This window comes from Anolis carolinensis, chromosome 5 (genome assembly GCF_035594765.1).
Source record: "Anolis carolinensis isolate JA03-04 chromosome 5, rAnoCar3.1.pri, whole genome shotgun sequence".
Taxonomy (NCBI): Eukaryota; Metazoa; Chordata; class Lepidosauria; order Squamata; family Dactyloidae; genus Anolis; species Anolis carolinensis.
This window is the reverse complement of record NC_085845.1, coordinates 4,275,846-4,297,850: the sequence shown is the minus strand read 5'-3', so window position 1 is coordinate 4,297,850 and position 22,005 is coordinate 4,275,846. Positions and strand designations below refer to the sequence as shown.

The following is a 22,005-nucleotide window of genomic DNA, read 5'->3' as shown; positions in this document are numbered from 1 at the left end:
CGATCGGATAAGCCTAATAGTCAGACTTTCAATTTTAGACATGAAATCCCCACATCGAAACAGCATTTCCTTCTAGAAAGTTTTTAAAGGGTTCCCAGTCCTTCCTGAATTCTGAAGGGGTTTTTTTGACAAATCTTTTTGTAGTCCATTCTGCAAAAATTGGTAAAACTTGATTCAAAGTCAAATCCTCTATCTGCACTCCTTTCGCTGCACTCCAACTTTTGAATGTTTTCCACACCCAGGCATACAATGCCTTCTGTGATATGATAAGCATGATAGGCATGCCTTCTATCAAGGGGGAAAGCCGGAGAAAGGACCATATTGGCCCAACCCGCCCACTCCTCTCCCTTGCCCTCCAGGCAACGAAGGACCTAAACCTGCACCCAATCGTACATTTATTCTGTGATGAGTAGATTTTCCATGCGGTTTGATATGGAAATGAAAAAAAAACCACTCTGTCGGCTAGTGTCACTTCAGGTCTGAGGGTGAGGCAGGCTTCACAGTCCTTCAACCCTGAGGCTCTCCTTGCAGACCCATTGCTTCAGGTCGTGGCAGTTGGCTTCTTGCCAGCTAGACCTGCTGTGTGAAGGCTCCATGGAAGTGCAATCCTTTTCCTCGCTGCCTGAGATCCTGGAGATAATCGCGTGGCTGCTGGACCAATACCTAAAGAAGACACAAAAAGGTGAAAGGATCTTTTATCCACGCATGGTAGACCTTCAATTTTTGATGCCTGTGAAGGCTCTGAGGATGACTTTTTGTTTTTGTTTTTTAAAAAAATATATTGGTGTTTTCTTAACAATGTGATACACAAAAATATGCACTAAAAAGAATATAAACTAACAAACAAACCAAGATCGGCAACATACTGCAGACCACGTAGTGTCTCCGGTGGAACAAACAACGGTGAAGAAGAAAAGAGAGCCGGAGAAGATACAAAGTAAAAGAAATAAAAAGAAAAAAAACTGAAGAAACAAAGTGGATTAACACTGACTTACACATGATGAATAAATGAATCAATACTCCTACCCCCAGTTGTGCACATAAAAACAGACTTCCCTCTAATGCCTGAAGTCTATCTTTTTTATGTCTACATTGGTTATTATCTGGTAGTATTAACCCAGTCACTTCATTGCCCTTTCTTTGGTCTCTGTGTATCTGTGTATGTTTGTTAAATCACAAACTTGATGTTCACACTCTTCAAATAACTCTTAATTGGCTCCCAGTTTGTTTCTTTTGCTGGTCTCCCCTAATTGTTTGCCAATAAATATGTTAATCTATCCATTTTCATGATCTCGAATATTTTATTGTACCACATGTCAATATCTGAGGATGACTTTTTTGGTGGAGTCTGAGGTTTTTGCTTCTAAAGCTGTTACTTCTCTGAGGGGAAATGAAAGTGTTCCTCTTGATAGTGGGAATGTTTCAGTTAGATCTGTTGTTAGGTAAACATAAAGTGGTTCTCATGAGAATCTGCCAGGGATTGACTCTGAAAGGAATGTGAAAGAGGTGAGAGCTCTGCCTATAACTCAACAATTACAGTTACAAAGAGATAGTGCAAAGCAGAGACAAATTTGTTCTCCCCAGAGGCTAAAAAATAGAAAAGAGAACCCAGGTGTGACAAAGAGTGAAGTCATGGGTAAGATTTAGAATTCTTAATTTGATATGAGTCTGGTGGGAGGAGGCTGATAGTCATGCAGTGGGTGGCTTTCACAATGTTCGACCTTCTTTCTCTCACCGTTAGCAGCAACGTCCCGTCACACATCAGGAGGGGCAATGCCAGCTAATTTGTAGAGTTTATCAACAGGTGTAGGTTTAAGGCATCCTGTAATGATTCTGCATGTTTCGTTCAGTGCTATGTCCACCTGCTTTGCATGGGCAGACTTGTGCCAAACAGGACAGGCATACTCTGCAGTTGAGAAAGACAAGGCCAGGGCTGATGTTCTTATTACTTGTGGGTCTGCACCCCATGCACTGCCATATTATTATTATTAGATTATATCCAAATGGCCAAGCTGACATATAGTAGCAGAGGAAGAAATTATGAAGAATTTGAATGGATAAAACTAGAAAAAAAGACTATTAGATTTGGAAGAATATGAATTAAGATTCGGCTGGCATGCATATGTGTGGTATGATGGAGATAAATTAAACGAAGACTTTAATAAACATATATAATTAGAGAGGGACTCCAGTTTGTCTATGGACCTTTCCAAGCGTGCTTATTTATTTTTATTATTTTTATTACTTTTTTCAACATGTATAGTAGGGACGAGGGGGAGGGAATGTATTATTTATTCATGTTGCTGTTAGTAATTTAATAGATTAGTTTAACAGATTTTAACAAATGTCTGATAAATCATCCCAGTGGTGAGGGGAGTGGTAGGTAGGCAGCCTTTTAAAATGTTATATTGCATTACATTTAGTTTTTGATCTCTATTAACAGAGATCTCTATTGATCTCTATTCATTGTTTACATGACTAAAATTTTTGGAAATTCTGTTTTTTCTATATCAGGCATGTGCAAACTTGGCCCCTCCAGGTGTTTTGGACTTCAACTCCCACAATTCCTACAGCTGGTAGGAAGTCCAAAATACCTGGAGGGCCCAAGTTTGCCCTTGCCTGTTCTATATAATAGAGGGATCTTATTGCTCTTTAAACCTAATTATTGTGTCTTCTTATGCTGGATATTTTATTCCAGTTGGTTATCCTCTTTTCTTTTTTGCTTGAAGATTCTTCTTCATTGTTTCTGTTTGGTTGTTTCTTTTTATTGCTAAACTGGTCTTAGAAAACTATTACTTAAATCTATTTGTTAGTAAGTTGGTATTATAGATACTTATATATACTTAATCTATGGATCTTTTTCAATCACCCCCTCTTTTTTTAACTACACAACCTACTATCCAATATCTTGTATCTGAGGGGTTTAACCACATTAGCCACATTATTTAAAATATATGAGAATCAATACTCAAATCACCAAGTTTACATAACATTCTTCTTGATCTTATATTACCAAATAATTCCTTCCCCCCACCTCCCCTTTCTCTTCCACTCAGTCCCAAAATTTTCTGTTAACAATATTTATTTTATTTACCGTATTTATTTACCGTATTTATTTACTATATTTCTACCCTGTTTTTCTCACCCTGCAGGGGACTCGGAGCAGATTATATGTGTGACAAGATACAATGCCACATTGCAAATATAAATAACAATAAACACATAGAGTTATAAAACAGATAAAATATATAAATACAATTAAAAGATTTAAAAAGAGTAAATCTGTGGTATATCTGTTGTATACCATGCAGCTGTGGACAGGTCTACATAGGGACCACTAAACGAAGCAGCATTTCCCAAACCCAAATCAAAGAACACGAACGTCACTGCAGACTAATTCAACCAGAGAAGTCAGCCATAGCAGAACACTTGATAGACAGGACAGTAAAAAAATAACAACACTCAGAAAACAAGGGAATTCCAGACTGGAAATGGTCAGGGCCAGGTAATATTTCCCAGCAAAGGATTCCCACAGGAAGGAAGCATCCAAGCTTTGAAGCTGAAAGGCCATTCGATGCTAATCAAGGTGGCCAATGGCAACATTTACACTTGCCTCAAACAGACAAGTGTTCTTTCTCCCACCATGGACATCATTCCACAGATATACAAACACCACTTGCCTAGTTTCCAAAAGATCTCACAACCTTGGAGGATGCCTGCCATAGATGTGAATGAAATGCCAAGAGAAAATCCTTCTGGAACATGGCCAGGCAGCCCAGAAAACTCACAGCAACCCAATCGTACATTTACTTCATCCATTAATATATTTATTTTCCTATCCGCAATGTAATCTTGAAGCATATACTCTCCTATATCTTCGTACCACTTTTGTGTGTCCCATTTTTATACTCTTTTCATTCCAGGGAGACCATACCTTGTGCCACAGCTAGCATATATTTTATCATCTCGGCTCCATCTCTATTATTGCTTTTTGCTACCAATTTCAGGGATTAAAAGGTGTTTTTTGTTCAACTTGCCCTAAGATTAGCTCCATTTCACGCATTATTTTCCTCTAGAATTCTTGCATCTTGGCACAATCTCACCACACATGGATAAAAGTTCCAGTCTCCCACATTCATGCCAACAGAATGTAGGCGTACTTTAGTAATATAGGATAATTTTTGGGGGGTTTTATACCATTTAGTCAGTATTTTCCATTATATTTCTTTGATCTGTCTCAAATTGCACTGAATAAGTTAAAGGTCTCTGCAACTGAGGAACAGATTTTGTGAAAAGTCAGACGCCAATTAGAGAGCAAAACAGAATTTATTCAAGAAATAGCCCAAAAACCAACACTAAAAGACCAGAAAACACTGACCCCGGAAGGCTTCGATTTAAGAAGAGGCTGGCATGCCTACATTTGGTATAATAAGATAAAGATAGAAAGAAATTTTTCAAATCATTTCGTGAGAGCCAGCCTCATTAAAATATGGGACCGATACAAGTTAAGATTTTACAGGTGTGGATTTCTTCCCTGGAAGCTTTCCAAAGAAGAGAACTTGGCTGGCAATTATGGCCCACTTATGAAGACTTACTAACAAAACAAAAAAGTCAGATAGAACTAAAAGAGGAACAAGAGATTAAAACTAACTTTCCTAATTGCTCATGGTTTCAACACAGACAAACAAGAGAAGCATTCAGAAAAGATAAAGAAATAGGCTTTGCAGAGAAAACGGGTTTCTGGGATAAGATTATGAGGACAGAAAAGAAGCTAATTTCTAAAATATATAGAAAATTACTAGAGTGGGCGACTGAAAAGGAACAAATAAAAGATTGTATGATTAAATGGGCCCAGAATATTGGCCACCAAATTGAACTCAAATAGTGGGAAAAGACGTGGAACCAAAGACTTAAATATACCTATTCATATGACATGAAAGAAAACTGGTTTAAAATGCAGTATAGATGGTATATTACACCTTATAAAATTTCAAAATGTTTCAAAAATATCTCCAACAAATGTTGGAAATGCGGCCAACTGACAGGCACCTTTTCCCACACTTAGTGGTCTTGCCCAAAAGCACAACAATATTGGAAAGAAATAAATGAAGGCATCCAGAAAATACTCAAACTGAAAATTCGGAGAGAACCGGAATATTTCTTACTAGGAATGCTAGACATAGAAAAAGACAAAAATAAGGAGATTCTATTCAATTTCCTGGCTACTGCAGCTAGAATAGTTTATGCCAGGAACTGGAGACAAAAAGAAATACCGAAAAAAGAAGATTGGTTACACAAAGTGCTAGAGATTATGAATATGGACCGTCTTACATATTGGTTAACGCCCAACCACGGTTTACCCAAGAAAGAAACGAACTGGGACCTTGTAAAAGATTATCTGAAACAGATGAAGATAGACCTCATTTGTTGAAAGAATGCAATCTCAAGGAATAGAAGAAGACAGTGGGGAAGCAGAACTGAAACAAGAATATTTGGACCGGATTTAAATTATAGGACCATCAAAGTAAGAAGGAAGTCAACAAACCATTTTTTTAAATCTTTTTTTCTTTTTTCTTTTTCTTTTTTTCCTTTTAGAATTCACTATTGTTAGATAGAATCTTCATTTTAAATTAACACTTGTATATATCTTTTTTCTTATTTTTTTCCTTTTTTTCTCTTTTTTTAGTCTCTCTTTTCTTTTGTATTCCTATTTTCTATACAACCAAAATGTTCTCACTCTTTCGTTGTAACCTTATTTTATTCTATAAGATTAAAAGCCCAATAAACAATTTTTTAAAAAAAGAAATAGCCCAAAAACTAGTCACAAACATAAAAGATGGCTTAAAACACTTAACCTTCAGTGTTTTAAGGCAGTCTAAACAAAAATATATCAGAAATATGCTTTAACAAATAAACAGGATTATTCAAGCAAATAATCCAGATTAAACTAAAGGTTCTTCAATTCAGCTCAAAACGTTCTGAGTTGGCTTGGAATAAGCAGCCAAAACAAAGCAAAGACTTGGAAACTCCCAAAAAAACTCCCCAAAGTCCCAAACTTAGCAGTTCAAACTTAAAGCCTCAAACAGAAACTCACACTGGGCAAAGGAGCTCCCCAGTGAGAGTAGCTTGTAAACAAACTTGGAAGCTGGTGCAAAAGGAGAGAAAGCGGCTCCAAGTCTTTACTGCAGCCAGCACCAGGCTTTGGGATTTAAAGGGACAGTGCAAGGAGATGTCGTCAAACCAACCCGGAGTCAAAACAGCAGGGGCAGCAATAATCCACTTCAAGAGTGCAGACAATGCCAGGAGCTCAAGGAATAAAGCGAAGAGACGTCGTCAGGTCGATCCAGGGCCAGGAAAGGAGACAGCAGCAAGGTCGGGAGGCAAGCCAGGAGTCAAGAGCCATGGGTAGACACAAATCAAAGAGCGAAGGCAGAAGAAGAGTCGAATTCCAGTCCAAGGTCCAGGGCTTGTAGTGATCAATTCAAGGTCCACGAAACGGAATGGCACAAAGAGCCAAGGCAACAGAGGCAACAGCAGCTAATGCAAAACAGCAATAACAGTGCAGTCCAGGAAAACCCACACAGTTCCAGCCCTCCATTGCAGAACAACCCAGATTAACTTACATCTGAAGCAAAGTCCCACATACAGGAGTCCCAGTGGCGCCCAGCAACACCTTGCCACATGCAAAGTGAAGTGACTAAACATTCCCAATTTATCCCAATTTTCCCTGGGTGTCCAAACACCAACGCCCAAAGAGCAGGTGTCCCAAATCCTTAATCCGAATCAGAACTCCACACAGCTAAAGCTCGTGGGTCGGGCGTGCCTAATTCTTCATCAGAATCCCAATCAACCTGCCCATGCCCAACACCGTGCACACCTGAGGATCCATCCTCACTCCTCCAAGCAGACCAAGTGGGGTCTGCTTCTGAAGACACCCAAGCTTCCCCAGTGTCAGCAGTATCCATGGGCCCCGATTCCTCCCCAGGCATCTCCGGCGCCCATGCCCAGTCAGTGCCCACTTCTTCAGCCACCACCTGTTCCCCAGCATCCATTTCTTCCACAAACTCCCCATCTGAATCTTCCTCAGAAGACTCCCCATTGAGATCCCTAATTCTTTTTCTGTACAAATCTTCCAACGAGCCCTCCTTGCAAGGGTTTTTCCTTCCTCTCCTGATCCCACCACCATCATCCACAGTCCCCAAAGGCGCAGTCACAACAAATTTATTTGTGGGACAATATCCTCATTCCTGCTCCTCTCTGACTACATGTTGACTACTCCAGGGTAAGTGCTGCAAACTATTATTTTTTGTTTCTAGAAAGAACACAAGGATATGCATTTGGACGCATCACCTCCTGCACATGCCTTGGCAGACTCACTGTATGGTTAAACTGGAGCCATCGGTCCATTCCCAGACACCTTCCTCCTCTTCATCCGAAAGACCAATCCAGGTGGAACGGTTGAGTTGAGAGTTGATGTAATTCTAGAAAAAAAGAAAGAAAGCAAAAGTCCACAGCATGCATTTCCTGGCCAACTCATAGTAGTCTTAGGGTTCATCTGCACTGTAAAATGAATGCCGTTTGACCTCACTTTAATTGCCCTGGCTCAATGTCATGGAATCCTGTTACACAAAATATAGAGAACCGATGTGCATTAAGGGCTTCCTTTTGTGCCTTTTCCTGGGTATTTGCTGTCCAGTTTGACAGTGACTTTGAACTGCGATAATTGGTCAGTTACTGTATCCCATCTCCCATCAGCTCTAGTCATGACGTCTAATTATGAGCAAGATAGGATTTGTAGTCCAGTATCTGGGGGGCCACATAAAAGGACATGGAGGGCCACATTCATCCCATGGGCCTTGAGTTTGACACATGTGAAGCAGAGCATCATGTTGACCTTAATATTAATGGTAGGTAGGGAAGACCACCAAAGATCCTGGCTGTCGCATCTCAGCCTTGATTCACCTTGCTCTAACACACAAACTCCACAGCAGGTTTGAGTCGTTTTAGTTTATTAAAGAGAGATAGTAAAAAGTTATTCAAAAAGCAAAAGTCAGTTACAAATATGGTCTTGAGATATAAGTCAGGAACTCACAAGGAATAAACAACATCCAAAGATAGCATGGCAAATTCCAAGGAACATGGATACATGGCTGCAATATAATCCAAAGCACAGCAGAAAAACTGGTAAAAGAAAGTTGCTTTGACAAAAGCTTTTCCCCGAACGCACCCCTTTTAACACTCTTTGCAAAACAAGAAAGCATTTCTCTGCCCCCTCATCTCCCCCCACCTGTCTGCAATTCTCACACTATGCGGTACCCTCAATTCCAAATGCTCAGCTCTATCTAAGGAGCCCATCCCATCAAGGTCAGCTTGCTAGTTATTTTGCTGAGACTCATTAGTATGCTGGGAACCTTCCATCCTCCCTTCTTCCGTTTCCTTGTTAGTGTGCACCTGGTTGGCTTCAGAGGCTTCAGGGTTATCTACTCCAATCCTCCCTGTGGGAAACTGAACCTGCACTCTCTCTTCCTCGTCTACCAAATCTACAGGCCTTTCAGGGAGATTTGGATCCTGAATCCCTCTTTCCTCATCAGAGTCAATCTGAGGTTCAAGCTGAGTCACAACACTGGCTTTGCAGCTCAATTCAGGATGGGAGGGCCATGCTGCAGATTCAGCAGACAGGATAGACTTGCGCTAGGAAGTGATCACGATAACACTTGAAAGATTTTGTGAGATATTGATACAATGGGGAGGTAGAAAGAGCCAAGATTGGACAGGAAAATAGAGCAGACGGGAAAGAGAGCCAGATACCACACCTGTTCTTCTTCACTGAGGATGGAGGCCAAGTGGGCATGTCTGGACACGCAGAAGTTCTCGGCGTCGTACCAGGTCTTCCGTCCCTTTGAAATATAGTAGAGATTTCTCCCAAAAAGTTGCCAGCGTCCAGAAGACGTCAAGCCTTTTTTAAAGAGTAATTCTGAGAATCAGAAAGTAAAAAAAGAGAGAGAAGTCAATGTAGAAGATATTGTATTGTGTCCATGTTGGGAATAGCTAACTTCACATCCATGTTCAGCTACCAAGCAATGAGTCACTCAGGATGCATTCATACTGAAAAGTGTGTGTCTGACCATGCTTGACTTCCTCTTTCCTCTGTATAATAAAATCTAGAAGAACATGATCATTTCCATCTAAGAAACCCGCTACATCCACCCCATTTACCAGTCATCCCTGTTGGTTAGAATCAGATTACTATCACATCTCTCCTTTCTGAATGTGTGGTCATCTGTTCCAGGAAGGCATCCTCAGGTGTAAACTTCCTTGATATACAATGGTACTACTGCTACTTTCCTGTTTGGTCTATTTTTCCAAAATAAGTTACACCCGTCTACTACTACATTCTAATCATGAGAGTTATCCCACCAGGTTTCAATGATGCCAATTATATTGTATTTGTTTTGATGTATTAAGAGTTCAAGTTCATCTTGTTCATTTTCCATGCTTTGTGCATTAGTTTAGAGACACCAAAGACCATGGGCCATCCCCCAGCTGCTTATTTTTTCCTTCTCTTTCTTAAGTTTGTGTACTTCTTGTCCAGTTCTCTCAATAATATTTAAAACTCCTGCCTACCCAAATGCCTTCACCTCCCCACCACCACTTTTACTGCCATGGCACAATACTATGCGATCCTGGGATGTGTAGTTTGGTAAGGCACCAGCACTCTCTGGCAGAAAAGGCTTACGATCTTATAAAACTGCAACTACTATGAATCCATAGCATGGAACCATATCAGTTCTAAGCAGTGTCAAACTGCATTAATTCTACAGTGTAAATGCACCCTCACTATCTTACACCTATGATTTGAATAAATTAGCTGATTCAATGGGTGCTGTCTTTTCTCATGTCCTGAATAAATGTATTATGTATTCAAATCTTTATATGATAAGGCTTCTGAGAAGCACACAAAGCCAGGCTTCAGGGAGACTAAGAAATGAAAGTATCTTAGTGCATCTCGCTGTCGTGTTCTAGTAACTAGGGCAGAGTTTTATCCAACAAACACAGAATGCGCCCAGACCATATTTACATGGATAGAAAACTAAAGCTTTGAGTCTTTCAAAGGGAACAAAGCAGAAATATAGCACATAGCTGCGATAACACAAGCAAGGTCAAAAGTCCAATTAACTCAGAGACTACTAAAAAGCCAGTTCAGGAGCAAGAATAAACAGCCCAGTTTGCAGTCCCAAAGTCAGATGCCAAGAGTTCCAGAATCCAAGAGTACAAACTGTAGCCAAAGTCAAGCCAGGTTAGGCTCCAGAGGTTCAGGGTACAGGGTTCTAATCCAGGGGCAGCAGAGGAAAGATCCAAGACACAAGGACCAAACTACGACATTATCTGCTACCAAAGAGCTATTTCTTCCAAACCCTTTTTTATCCAGAGATCTCAGCTGCTTCTCATTTCAGCAAGCTTACACAGATCATCCCCGGAGCTTTGCTTGGAGCAGAGGTCAGATTAAGCCCTTCCAGATCCTCAGCAGCAGCCGAGCCTGGCCAGACAAACTGCTGGCCATGACACTCCCCAGAATTTGCATTGGTTTCATCCAAGCCATATACACACATATTAAGAATTTCTCGCCATTTTTAAGTCTTTTTTTTAAAATTAATTTGGGTCAAACAAGTAGACCACATTTAACATAACCACATATAACATAACCACATTTTCTTATGAGGAAGTTTAAAAGATAACATAGGCAAAGTATACAGTATAGGTGTTTTAACACTTTAACAAAAAAAAAAAAAGAGAGCAAAATTCATAAGTAATCGCCCTCGTCCTCTACTTGTACCCATCCCTTTTCCATTGTCTTACCCCTTCCTCCTCCCTCCGGGAACAACAGTACATTTCCTTTATCGTTTATTCTATTTGTTAGATTGTAAAGAAGGTCTGGTTTAATTCCTTATATCTTCTGTTGCCCTTTTCCTTAGCTATCATTTTCCTTATATTCCTTCTCATTTCCCCCTGGGGTATCCATTAGTATATTTATTTTTCCTATCCATGATGCAATCTTGAAGCATATGGTCTGCTAAATATTCATATCATTATTGTATATTCAGTTTCTTATGTTCTTCTCATCCTGAGGCAACCATAGCTTGTGCTGCAAGTAACATATATTTCTTTTAGAAGTGGTGTGCATTTGTATGGAATTGCTGTTCATTTTGTTTAGTTTCATTCGTTTCGGCTCATTTTTGTTTCTGTCTCTGCTTCCGAAAACGGGGCACCCATCTGAATGGAATTTTTATCTTGTGTCCAAAAAACCCAAAAAAATTTGGACCGTTGGGAGAAAATAATTATAGTTCTCCTAAGGGCCAGTTTTAGAGAGAGACTGAAAGTTTGAATAGAGACAGGAGCCCAAAAATGTCTTTGCTTTCAAAAATATATGTAATCTATAACAAATAATAAGTACTGTATATACTTGAGTATAAGCCTAGTTTTTCAGCCCTTTTTTTAGGACTGAAAAAGCCTCCCTCGGCTTATACTCGGGTGAGGGTCCTGGTTGGCTTATATTTGGGTCAGCTTATACTCGAGAATATATGGTACATTTATTATTTTTCTCTATTATTATTGGTATTATTACATTTATTATTTTTCTCTATTATTGTTGCTATTATTACATTTATTTTACTCTATTTTTATTATTATTATTAATACATTTATTATTTCACTTTGATCTTATTGTTATTATTATTATTATATTTATTATTTTACTCTATTTATTATTACATGTATTATTTTACTCTGTTATTATTAAAAGGATACATAAGCATATTTACATTGAAGAAGATGAGAATAACGATTTAATCAGAGTTGGACAATCTTATCTTAAATTAGAGCTTTATGTAAATATTCAAAAACATTTAACCTACTGATGCCTCAATTAATGTAATTTTATTGGTATCTGTTTTTATTTCTGAAATTTATCACTCTCGGCTTATACTGGAGTCAATGTTTTCCCAGGGTTTTTTTTGGGTAAAATTAGGTGCCTCGGCTTATATTCAGGTCGGCTTATGCTCGAGTATATACGGTAATAAGTATATTCTATTGTATTTATACAGCCCAGAGGAGAGGGAGGACCAAGCCACAGGCAATATGGAGAGATAGGGAGAAATAAGAGAGAGAAACAGGTTTGATTTCTACACAGAGAAAGGAAGCCCAAGAATTTCTTTCATTTGAATTTTTTTCTTTTAAAAAAAAACACAAGGGGGGAGGAAGAAGCGGGTTTTATACAAATAATAAAGAAGAAAAGCCCCCCACGCACTCCCCAGCCAAACCCACCCCTACCACTTCAAAAATTCCATTCTTTATTATGACTTTTCCCTTCCAGTTTCAAGCTGAAACCCATTTCTTGTTCAACCCTATTTTTGCCCTAATAACTCCTCCATTTCCCCCTTTATTTTTCTATAGGATGTTTGTACCTTGTCACAGTCCTACTACTTATGGATAAATGTTCCTCCCACAAGGATGGTAAAATGATCAAACATCCGGGCGTCCCCCTGGGCAACGTCCTTGCAGGCGGCCAATTCTCTCACACCAGAAATGACTTGCATTTTCTCATTCTTTTAAAAGTCAGGCTAAAAGCCGGAATAGAGTTGTTACCCTAAAGAGGTAAAAGCCACCAATAGAAACCATTGGCATTCATAAATCCAAGTCTAATATTTACAGTAAGTATTAAAAACACTCACGGTACTTTTTTTTCCGTTCCATGTAGAGTTTTTCTGCTTCTTCTACGTGGTAGGGCAATTTCATTACTTCGTCTGCTACCTTGGAGGCTAAAAACATGACTGGTGTCAGACGAATGGCTTCCTCCTCCTCACCCTCCTTGTGCATTTCTATGATTTAAATACTTTTGACATCCAGCCTCCTTATCTCCCAAAAACAAAGCACAAAGTTGAAGGGGAAAAGCAAGAACAAAAAACTCTCCCAAGCTCTGTCCTTTTGTGGAAAGGAGAAGTTGCTGAAGAGACTCCAGGCCCTTCTACACTGCCATATAATCCAGAATATCATGGCAGATTATGCACATTATCTACCTTGGATTATCAGAGGCTCCTTCCAAACAGCTGCATAAAATCCAGCTGGATTATATGGCAGTGTGGACTCAGATATTCCGGTTCAAAGCAGATATTGTGGATTATCTGCCTTGATATTCTGGGTTATATGACTGTGCTAAGAATCCAGAATCTACACTGCCAGATAATCCAGTTCAAAGCAGATAATCTGGATTTTATACAGCTGTGTAGAAAGGGCCTCCCAAGGTCGCCCATTAGGTTTCCACGTCCTTTTTTAAAAAATTATATATAGACTAGCTGTGCCCGGCCACGCGTTGCTGTGGCGAAGTCTGGTGGTATGGGAAATAAAGTATTGAGGAATTGGTGGTAGTTAAGGTAAAGGGTAAAGGTTTTACCTTACATTAACTCCATTATAAATGGGTTATATAGCTGTGTGGAAGGGCCTTGAGTCTACACTGCCATATAATCCAGTTCAAATCTGATAATCTGTATTTTATAGGCAGTGTGGAAGAGGCCTAAGTGAGGCCTAACTCTGCCTGTCCCCTGGGCTGAGTGGGTTGCTAGGAGACCAAGTGGGCGGAGCTTAGCCTTCTAACTGGCAGCAATTGGATGAAAACAATTATTCCCCTCCCTCTAATTAGGACTTAATTTTTCTTTTCTTTTTGTTGTATGAACGTAGAGGCATGGATGAGGGGTTGTGCTGCCAAGTTTAGTGTTTCTGGGATGTGTAGTTTTGTCGTTTTGTCCTAGGCCGAAATTTCATTACCCTTTTATATATATAGATTTATCAGTCAAAATGTATAAGTATACATCCTTTCCCCTTTTTACAATATCTTAAATAAGGGGGTATGACATATTGTATACAATCCAACAGTAAAAAAAATCAAACACACTTTGAGCATACTTCCTTTCAGTTTTTAACTTTCCCCCATTACAACTTATACTACATATACCTCTACTACACACCTTTTATCTACTTGTACATGTTTTATTTCATTATTATTGTTGTTGTTGTTGTTGTTATACCTTTTTCCCCTTTCTCTTATTTCTCCTTCACCAGGACCAACCAACTCATATTGTTTCACAAGTCCAAAGTTTCATTGCTTCTGTTGCCGGCTTGTACCCCTTTCCCTCGTTAAAGATATACCGTATATACTCGAAGATAAGCCAAGTTTTCAGCCCTTTTTTTAAGCTGAAAAAGCCTCCCTCAGCTTATAATGGGGTCAAGGCCGGCAACAGAGCCTGCAGGCTGTTGCTTGCAATATGTGATCTATTTCTCTCTTCTCCTCCCTTATCAGTGTGTTTGCTTTTGCAAAACCTCCCTCGCTCTTAATCAAGGGAAAGTTTTGAAAAGAGAAAGACACCCTTGCAAGTCAGGAAGAAGAAAAATATATATTCATTAATCTTATGAAAGCATTTTCCCATGAAATATTTGTTAAACTCTCCTACAGATATATAGGCATTAACCCCTTGCAAGCATTTGCAATCCTTATGTACCTATATATCTTTAACTATCTATCTATCGCCATTAATTTTATATATGAATTTTCCCCTCATATGTTTGCAGGTCTTTACAAATCCTATATACACATAGATCCATGTATCTGTATTTCTGTAGCCATACGTATACATTATTTTTATATATGAATTTACCCTCATGTGTTTGCAAGTCTCTGCAAATCCTATATAGATATAATTATCTATATAAAGAGAGATGTCTGGATAGATATGGATATATTCTTACCTACCTATATACAGGGCTTGCAAATATTACAGAGGGAAAATATATATAGACTTGTCTAGATTTATATATGTAAATATTGTAGGGGAAATGCATGCGCGTACACACACACACATACACACACACACAGAGAGAGAGAGAGAGAGAGGATTTGCAAACGTTTCAGGGGGAAATGCATATGTGAAATTAGTATCTATAATTATAGATCTAAATCTAGCTCTGCATTGTTTATATAAGCATTGAATGTTTGCCTGTTACTATGTTGTCAGCTGGCCTGAGTCCCCATGGGGAGAGAGGGTGGGATCCAAATGAAGTTTATTATTATTATTATTATTATTATTATTATTATTATTATTATTATTAGGTTATTGTTGATACCATATTGTTTTTGTTGCCCCTAATTTTCCACTTATAGAGCTAGTTTATTGTTTTTCTTTGAAATACGGTAAATATTCAAAGACATTTAACCTACTGATGCCTTGATTAATGTAATTTTATTGGTATCTATTTTTATTTTGAAATTTACCAGTAGCTGCTGCATTTCCCTCCCTCGACTTATACTCGAGTCAATAAGTTATCCCAGTTTTTTGTGGTAAAATTAGGTGCCTCGGCTTATATTCAAATTCGCTTATACTCGAGTATATAAAGTAATAGTACTCAATAAATTTTCCCCATAGTTTCCAAAAATCTGTTTGTTTCCATATTTCTTTTTTAATTTTAATATTGCAAGTCAGCTTGTCATTAATACCTATCTTCCAAATTTCCCTGTACCACAACTGGCATGATAGGAGAAATATCTCGCATTAGATTTTTTTTATATCTCCGCCAAATCTCCAGAAGATTTTTTTAAAAGAGGGTTGTTTAAATTGTTATGCCATTTATTTTTACCCTTTTCTTTATTATCCCTATAAAATATATTCTAATTTCTAGGCTTGAGCGATCCATGAAAAAATTGATTCTAAACTCGCTTCAAAAGTAGGGGGCACTAGCGTTTCGTTTCTGATGTCATTTCCGAATTTTGCCCCTCAAAAATTTCGAAATTTAACGAAAATTCGTTAATTTCAAAAGTAATTCGTTAATGGCGGACGCGCATGCGCAGTGGCAAAAAAAAGCACAGGGGGGGGAGACTTTACAGGTCTCTCCTGCCCTCATTTTTTTAGCTATCTTCTTCAAACTTGGTACAGTGGTAGAACACATTTAACACTGATAGCTTACCAAAATTTAAAACATTTCCCTTATCCTCTGATGTTTGGTGAATTTTTATAGCTTTTATAATAAACCATTTTATAATAATGGCAGAAATCTGTTCCTGGTTTGGAAGTCTTATTTCCTGTTTCATTGGGTTGTCTTTACTTTGAAAGTCATTGTTCTACTTCAGAAACTTTGTTTTTGTGGCTGAAACTTTGTTAAATTGGTGGACTCAGGAAACCATAATGCACTACACCAGGAGTCCCCAAACTAAGGGCCGTTGGCCAGATGCGGCCCTCCAATGCCATTGACCTGGCCCCTGTCCTAAACTTTACACTTAGGGTTGACTTAAGTCTGAAATGACTTGAAGGCACACAACAACAAAAATCCTAATTTTGGACTATTTCACCACAGTCTGGCCCCTCAACAGTCTGAGGGACTATGAACCCCTGCACTACATTACACCATGGTGTCTCTCTCTCTCTCTCTTTTTTTATGAATGCTCCCATGAGAAAATGTATGGATGAACTACAATTCCCAAAAGTCTTGGGTCAACCATCCAAAAAAACCCCTAGGATTCACAGCTGGTGTGTGCCAAGCTTGGTCCAGATCCATCACTTTTCTTCTTATCCCAGATTATCTGCAGAGAGAACTCATATAATCCAGTTTAAATCAGATAATCTGAAACTAGATCCTGGGATATAGGTTTAAAGCGCCCCAATAGCAAGCAGCCAAGCACTCGAGGACGCCCTGACCTCTCTCCGCTCGTTCTCCAAAGCGGATTAAAGCGGCCCAGTGCAAACAGCCAAGCACTCGAGGACGCCCAGACCTCTCTCCGCTCGTTCTCCAAAGCGGATTAACGCGCCCCATTGCAAACAGCCAAGCACTCGAGGACGCCCAGACCTCTCTCCGCTCGTTCTGCAAAGCGGATTAACGCGCCCCATTGCAAACAGCCAAGCACTCGAGGACGCCCAGACCTATCTCCGCTCGTTCTGCTAAGCGGATTAATGCGCCCCATTGCAAACAGCCAAGCACTCGAGGACGCCCAGACCTCTCTCCGCTCGTTCTGCAAAGCGGATTAACGCGCCCCATTGCAAACAGCCAAGCACTCGAGGACGCCCAGACCTCTCTCCGCTCGTTCTGAAAAGCGGATTAACGCGCCCCATTGCAAACAGCCAAGCACTCGAGGACGCCCGGACCTCTCTCCGCTCGTTCTGCAAAGCGGATTAACGCGCCCCATTGCAAACAGCCAAGCACTCGAGGACGCCCAGACCACTCTCCGCTCGTTCTGCAAAGCGGGTTAACGCGCCCCATTGCAAACAGCCAAGCACTCGAGGACGCCCAGACCACTCTCCGCTCGTTCTGCAAAGCGGGTTAACGCGCCCCATTGCAAACAGCCAAGCACTCGAGGACGCCCAGACCACTCTCCGCTCGTTCTGCAAAGCGGGTTAACGCGCCCCATTGCAAACAGCCAAGCACTCGAGGACGCCCAGACCACTCTCCGCTCGTTCTGCAAAGCGGGTTAACGCGCCCCATTGCAAACAGCCAAGCACTCGAGGACGCCCAGACCTCTCTCCGCTCGTTCTGCAAAGCGGGTCAACGCGCCCCATTGCAAACAGCCAAGCACTCGAGGACGCCCGGACCTCTCTCCGCTCGTTCTGCAAAGCGGGTTAACGCGCCCCATTGCAAACAGCCGAGCACTCGAGGACGCCCGGACCTCTCTCCGCTCGTTCTGCAAAGCGGGTTAACGCGCCCCATTGCAAACAGCCAAGCACCCGAGAACGCCCGGACCTCTCTCCGCTCGTTCTGCAAAGCGGGTTAACGCGCCCCATTGCAAACAGCCGAGCACTCGAGAACGCCCGGACCTCTCTCCGCTCGTTCTGCAAAGCGGGTTAACGCGCCCCATTGCAAACAGCCAAGCACCCGAGAACGCCCGGACCTCTCTCCGCTCGTTCTGCAAAGCGGGTTAACGCGCCCCATTGCAAACAGCCAAGCACCCGAGAACGCCCGGACCTCTCTCCGCTCGTTCTGCAAAGCGGATTAACGCGCCCCATTGCAAACAGCCAAGCACCCGAGGACGCCCAGACCTCTCTCCGCTCGTTCTGCAAAGTGGATTAACGCGCCCCATTGCAAACAGCCAAGCACTCGAGGACGCCCTGACCTCTCTCCGCTCGTTCTGCAAAGCGGATTAACGCGCCCCATTGCAAACAGCCAAGCACTCGAGGATGCCCAGACCTCTCTCCGCTCGTTCTGCAAAGCGGATTAACGCGCCCCATTGCAAACAGCCAAGCACCCGAGGACGCCCAGACCTCTCCGCTCGTTCTGCAAAGCGGATTAAAGTGCCCCATAAGCAGTCAAGTAGTCCAGGAGCCCTTTGCAAATGCTTGCCCCCTCCGAAACATTCGACACCATTCGAAAAATTGGCAATCAAGGGTTCGATATCATGGGATACATACGACAGGATAACCTTTTTCTAAACACAGTTCAAAAGTGACAAAACATACGAATTGGATACGACATCAGAAGGATTCGAATTTTTTGCCCAACCCTACTAATTTCATTTCTCATTTTTATAATCCTCTTCTAGCCACTCCGAGCTCTTTTGTTTTGCTAAGCTTTCTACTATATATCTTAATTAGAATGATAATATAAGTTGAGATTTGGAAGTTCAAGACCTCCTTCTTTCTGTGGTTTATACCATAAGCTTTTGTTTATTATAGATTTTTTGTTCCCATCAGAATGGGAGGAAATTAGAATTGAAACGATAACAATGAAGATAATTGAGTATATATATATATATATATATATATATATATTTCACCTTTTATATTGAAAAAAGTAATACTCTAGAAATAAATAAAATAAATAAATAAATAAAATAAAAATAAACAAATTGGAGGGAAAAAATACAAATTTAATATAGAATCCTCAGGAGGTTGTGGATTGGTTGCCGGTTGGGAGAAGAGTGGATCTGCCCCTACCCCTCTGAAAGGCTATCACCGGGGCTGTGGCGCAGACGGGAGAGCAATGAGTCACTGACCAGGAGGTCATAAGTTCGAGGCCCGCTCGGAGCTATGTTGTTCGTCTTTGTCCTGTGTTAAAAAGGCATTGAATGTTTGCCTAATATGTGTAATGTGATCCGCCCTGAGTCCCCTTCGGGGTGAGAAGGGCGGAATATAAATGATGTAAATAAATAAATAAAAGCTACAAGACTCAGGAGGAGGGGAGGGACATTGAGGAAGGGGGGGATAACACAGTGGGGTGTTTTTCTTTACAGGGACCAACCAAAAAACAGAAGAATGCAAACAAATGCTGGGCCAAGTTAGGCTGATATAATGGAACTGCCATGGTCTCGGATCATGCCATAAAAGGAGGAGGATTACAAACCAGATTCTTAAAGCTAAAGGGGACATTATTTTTTTGCAAGAAATACATCAATTAAAAGAGGGCTTAGATTAACAGAAATTAAAAAGAAATATAATATATTAAAAAGCTACGAACACTTTGAAGCAAAAGGGATAGCAATTACAATAGAGAATAGCAGTGGTACAAACAAAAGAGATACGTGATGATTCAGGGATCAATGGGAAAAGAAGATTACACTTTGGTTAATGTTAATGCATCAAATGCAGAACAGAAGAGATTTTGTGATGACTCATGGGCCATGTAGTCCCGTTCCTAGTACTGTTGTGACAGATGAAGAGGAAAACTTGGGTTTCCCACCGTTTCTGCCGGATTTGGAGCCCTTGCAGCTGCAAGATGTTTGCCCACAAGAAGTCAGGCAAACAAGCCTTGAGCAGAAATCTCCCCCATTTTCTCGCCGCCTTTATTATAATCAAGATAGAAGCGCTCGGGAGGCGACTCGCAGGAGCGCCAGGATAGCTGCCAGACAATTAGATGATTAAGTCTGTTTCCCTTGGGAAAGTTTAAGGAGTCCTGCATCTGGACACAGAATAGGTTTCGTTTCTTGTTCCCCAGAGAAAGTGTTCTTTGGCGGGAAAACAAGATCCTATATAGGTGTTTGGCCACTAGGATTCCATGCGGAGTCAATTCGTCAGCTTCGGGAGTAGATTGTGTGTGGACTACGCTACTCCAGTTTCCAGGACCTTGCTCTCGTTCCAGCCCTGCCTTGTTCCCCGGACCCCGCCACGGATTTCGCCACGGACCCTGTTCTTGTTCCTCGTTTCTTGTTGCCTTGAATCAAGCCTCGTTTGCCGGATCTAGTTTGCTCTCCAGCCTTGCATCAAGTTCCATGGACTAAAGGACCTTGTCATTTCCCCTCACTTTGCTTGGCAAAGTGTGTGTTTCGGTTATTGGATTACAACTTTGGACTTTAATATCTCATATTGGACATTGTTTTCCTGGACTATAATTGACCTTTCCTGAAAGGTCTACTTCTGAACTATATTCTACACTTGTTTTTATTGACTTTATATATTTCTTTAATAAAGATATTAGATAGATTCTGGCCTCTGCGTATGGTTATTGGTGCTCTGCTGCCTGGGTCCTGACAGATTTTATGAATTGATTTTTAAAGAGTTTCTAAAACTCAAGAATGCATTATAATACAAATAAAAAATATAGATTAGTTAAAAGATGGAGAATTGATAATAGAGTACTAGAAGATCAAAATAACAGGAAAGATAATAAAAGAATTAAAGGAAATTTGTGAGATAAATAACAATAATCAATATGCTGCCACAATAGTATGGGACACAATGAAGACAGTGGCTAGGAAACTCTTCATTAAAGAACATAATAACTTTAAAAAGCAACAGGAGGCAGAAGAAAAAAATAGAGATAGAAATCAAGGAATTAAAGAGATATACAATAGAACAAGATGGAATGAGTTACGCAAAATTAATAGCAAAGAGGAAAGAATTTGAAAAAAGGAATTGAAAAGGCAGAGAGATCTGATGTATTTAAACAGAAAGTATTTTGAGTATAACAATAGAAACTAAATTATTAGCAAAAGCAACACAAACTAGGAAACACAAAAATCTAATAACTTTGATTAAAGATAGGGATGAAAACAATGTATGAGAATGGAGGATAAAATACTGATCTTTCAGGAATTTTATCAGGATTTATATACAAACAATGAATGCCATAGAACAAAATTTGAAAAGTATATAGATAAATACTGGAAAGTAAAGATCCAAGAAACAGAAAAATTAATTAAGGAACAAACTATATCAAAGAAAGAAACTGAGGAAATTATAGATAATTTAAAACCTGGAAAGATCCCAGGAATTGATGGGTTGTGACCAGATTATTACAAAAAATATATAACAATATTGATACCTAAACTAAAAGATCTATATAATAGAATAATAAAAGGAGAAAAAATTCCACCATCATGGGAACAATCATTGATTACTTTAATTTTAAAACTCAATAAAAACCCTACAGACCCAGGAACGTATAGACTCATCTCATTAATAAACCAAGATGCAAAAATCTTAACTGCCATATTGGATAAAAAGATGAATACATTTATATATACATATATCAAGGAGAGGGCCCCCTGGTGGTGGCGCAGTGTGTTAAAGCGCTGAGTTACTGAACTTGCAGACCAAAAAGTCCCAGGTTCAAATCCTGGGAGCGGAACGAGCACCCGCTGTTAGCCCCAGCTCCTGCCAACCTAGCAGTTCAAAAACATGCCAATGTGAGTAAATCAATAGGTACCGCTCTGGCGGGAAGGTAATGGCGCTCCATGCAGTCATGCCTATGGCCACATGACCTTGGAGGTGTCTACGGACAACACCGGCTCTTCAGTTTAGAAATGGAGATGAGCACCAACCCCCAGAGTTAGATATGACTGGACTTAACGTCAGGGGAAACCTTTACCTTTACCTATATCAAGGAGAATCAGGGTGTATATCTAGCAGGAAGACAAATGTCAAATTTAATGGATAGGGTATTAAACATAATTCATAGTATTAAAAAAGATATTTAGTGACTGGAGTATTAGCTTTGGATATTTATAAGGTATTTGATAGTGTCTCCTGGCAGACATTGAAA

At 40.1% G+C, this 22,005-nt stretch overlaps 1 protein-coding gene across 3 annotated transcripts in view; it reads right to left on the bottom strand.

Moving 5' to 3' along the window:
- Positions 1-382: 382 nt before the first annotated feature.
- Positions 383-22,005, bottom strand: part of LOC134299370 (CD209 antigen-like protein C) — a 28,008-nt gene continuing 6,385 nt past the window's right edge. For 2 of the 3 annotated variants that reach the window (XM_062982100.1, XM_062982099.1), the window contains exons 4-7: positions 12,729-12,815; positions 8,814-8,974; positions 7,378-7,481; positions 383-663 (exon numbers count right to left, since the gene is read on the bottom strand). In XM_062982100.1, coding sequence (XP_062838170.1) covers positions 498-663; positions 7,378-7,481; positions 8,814-8,974; positions 12,729-12,815 — 518 coding nt within the window. In that variant the 3' untranslated portion in view covers positions 383-497. The remainder of the gene's footprint in view (positions 664-7,377; positions 7,482-8,813; positions 8,975-12,728; positions 12,816-22,005) is intronic. The other variant, XM_062982101.1, reaches the window with a different exon arrangement.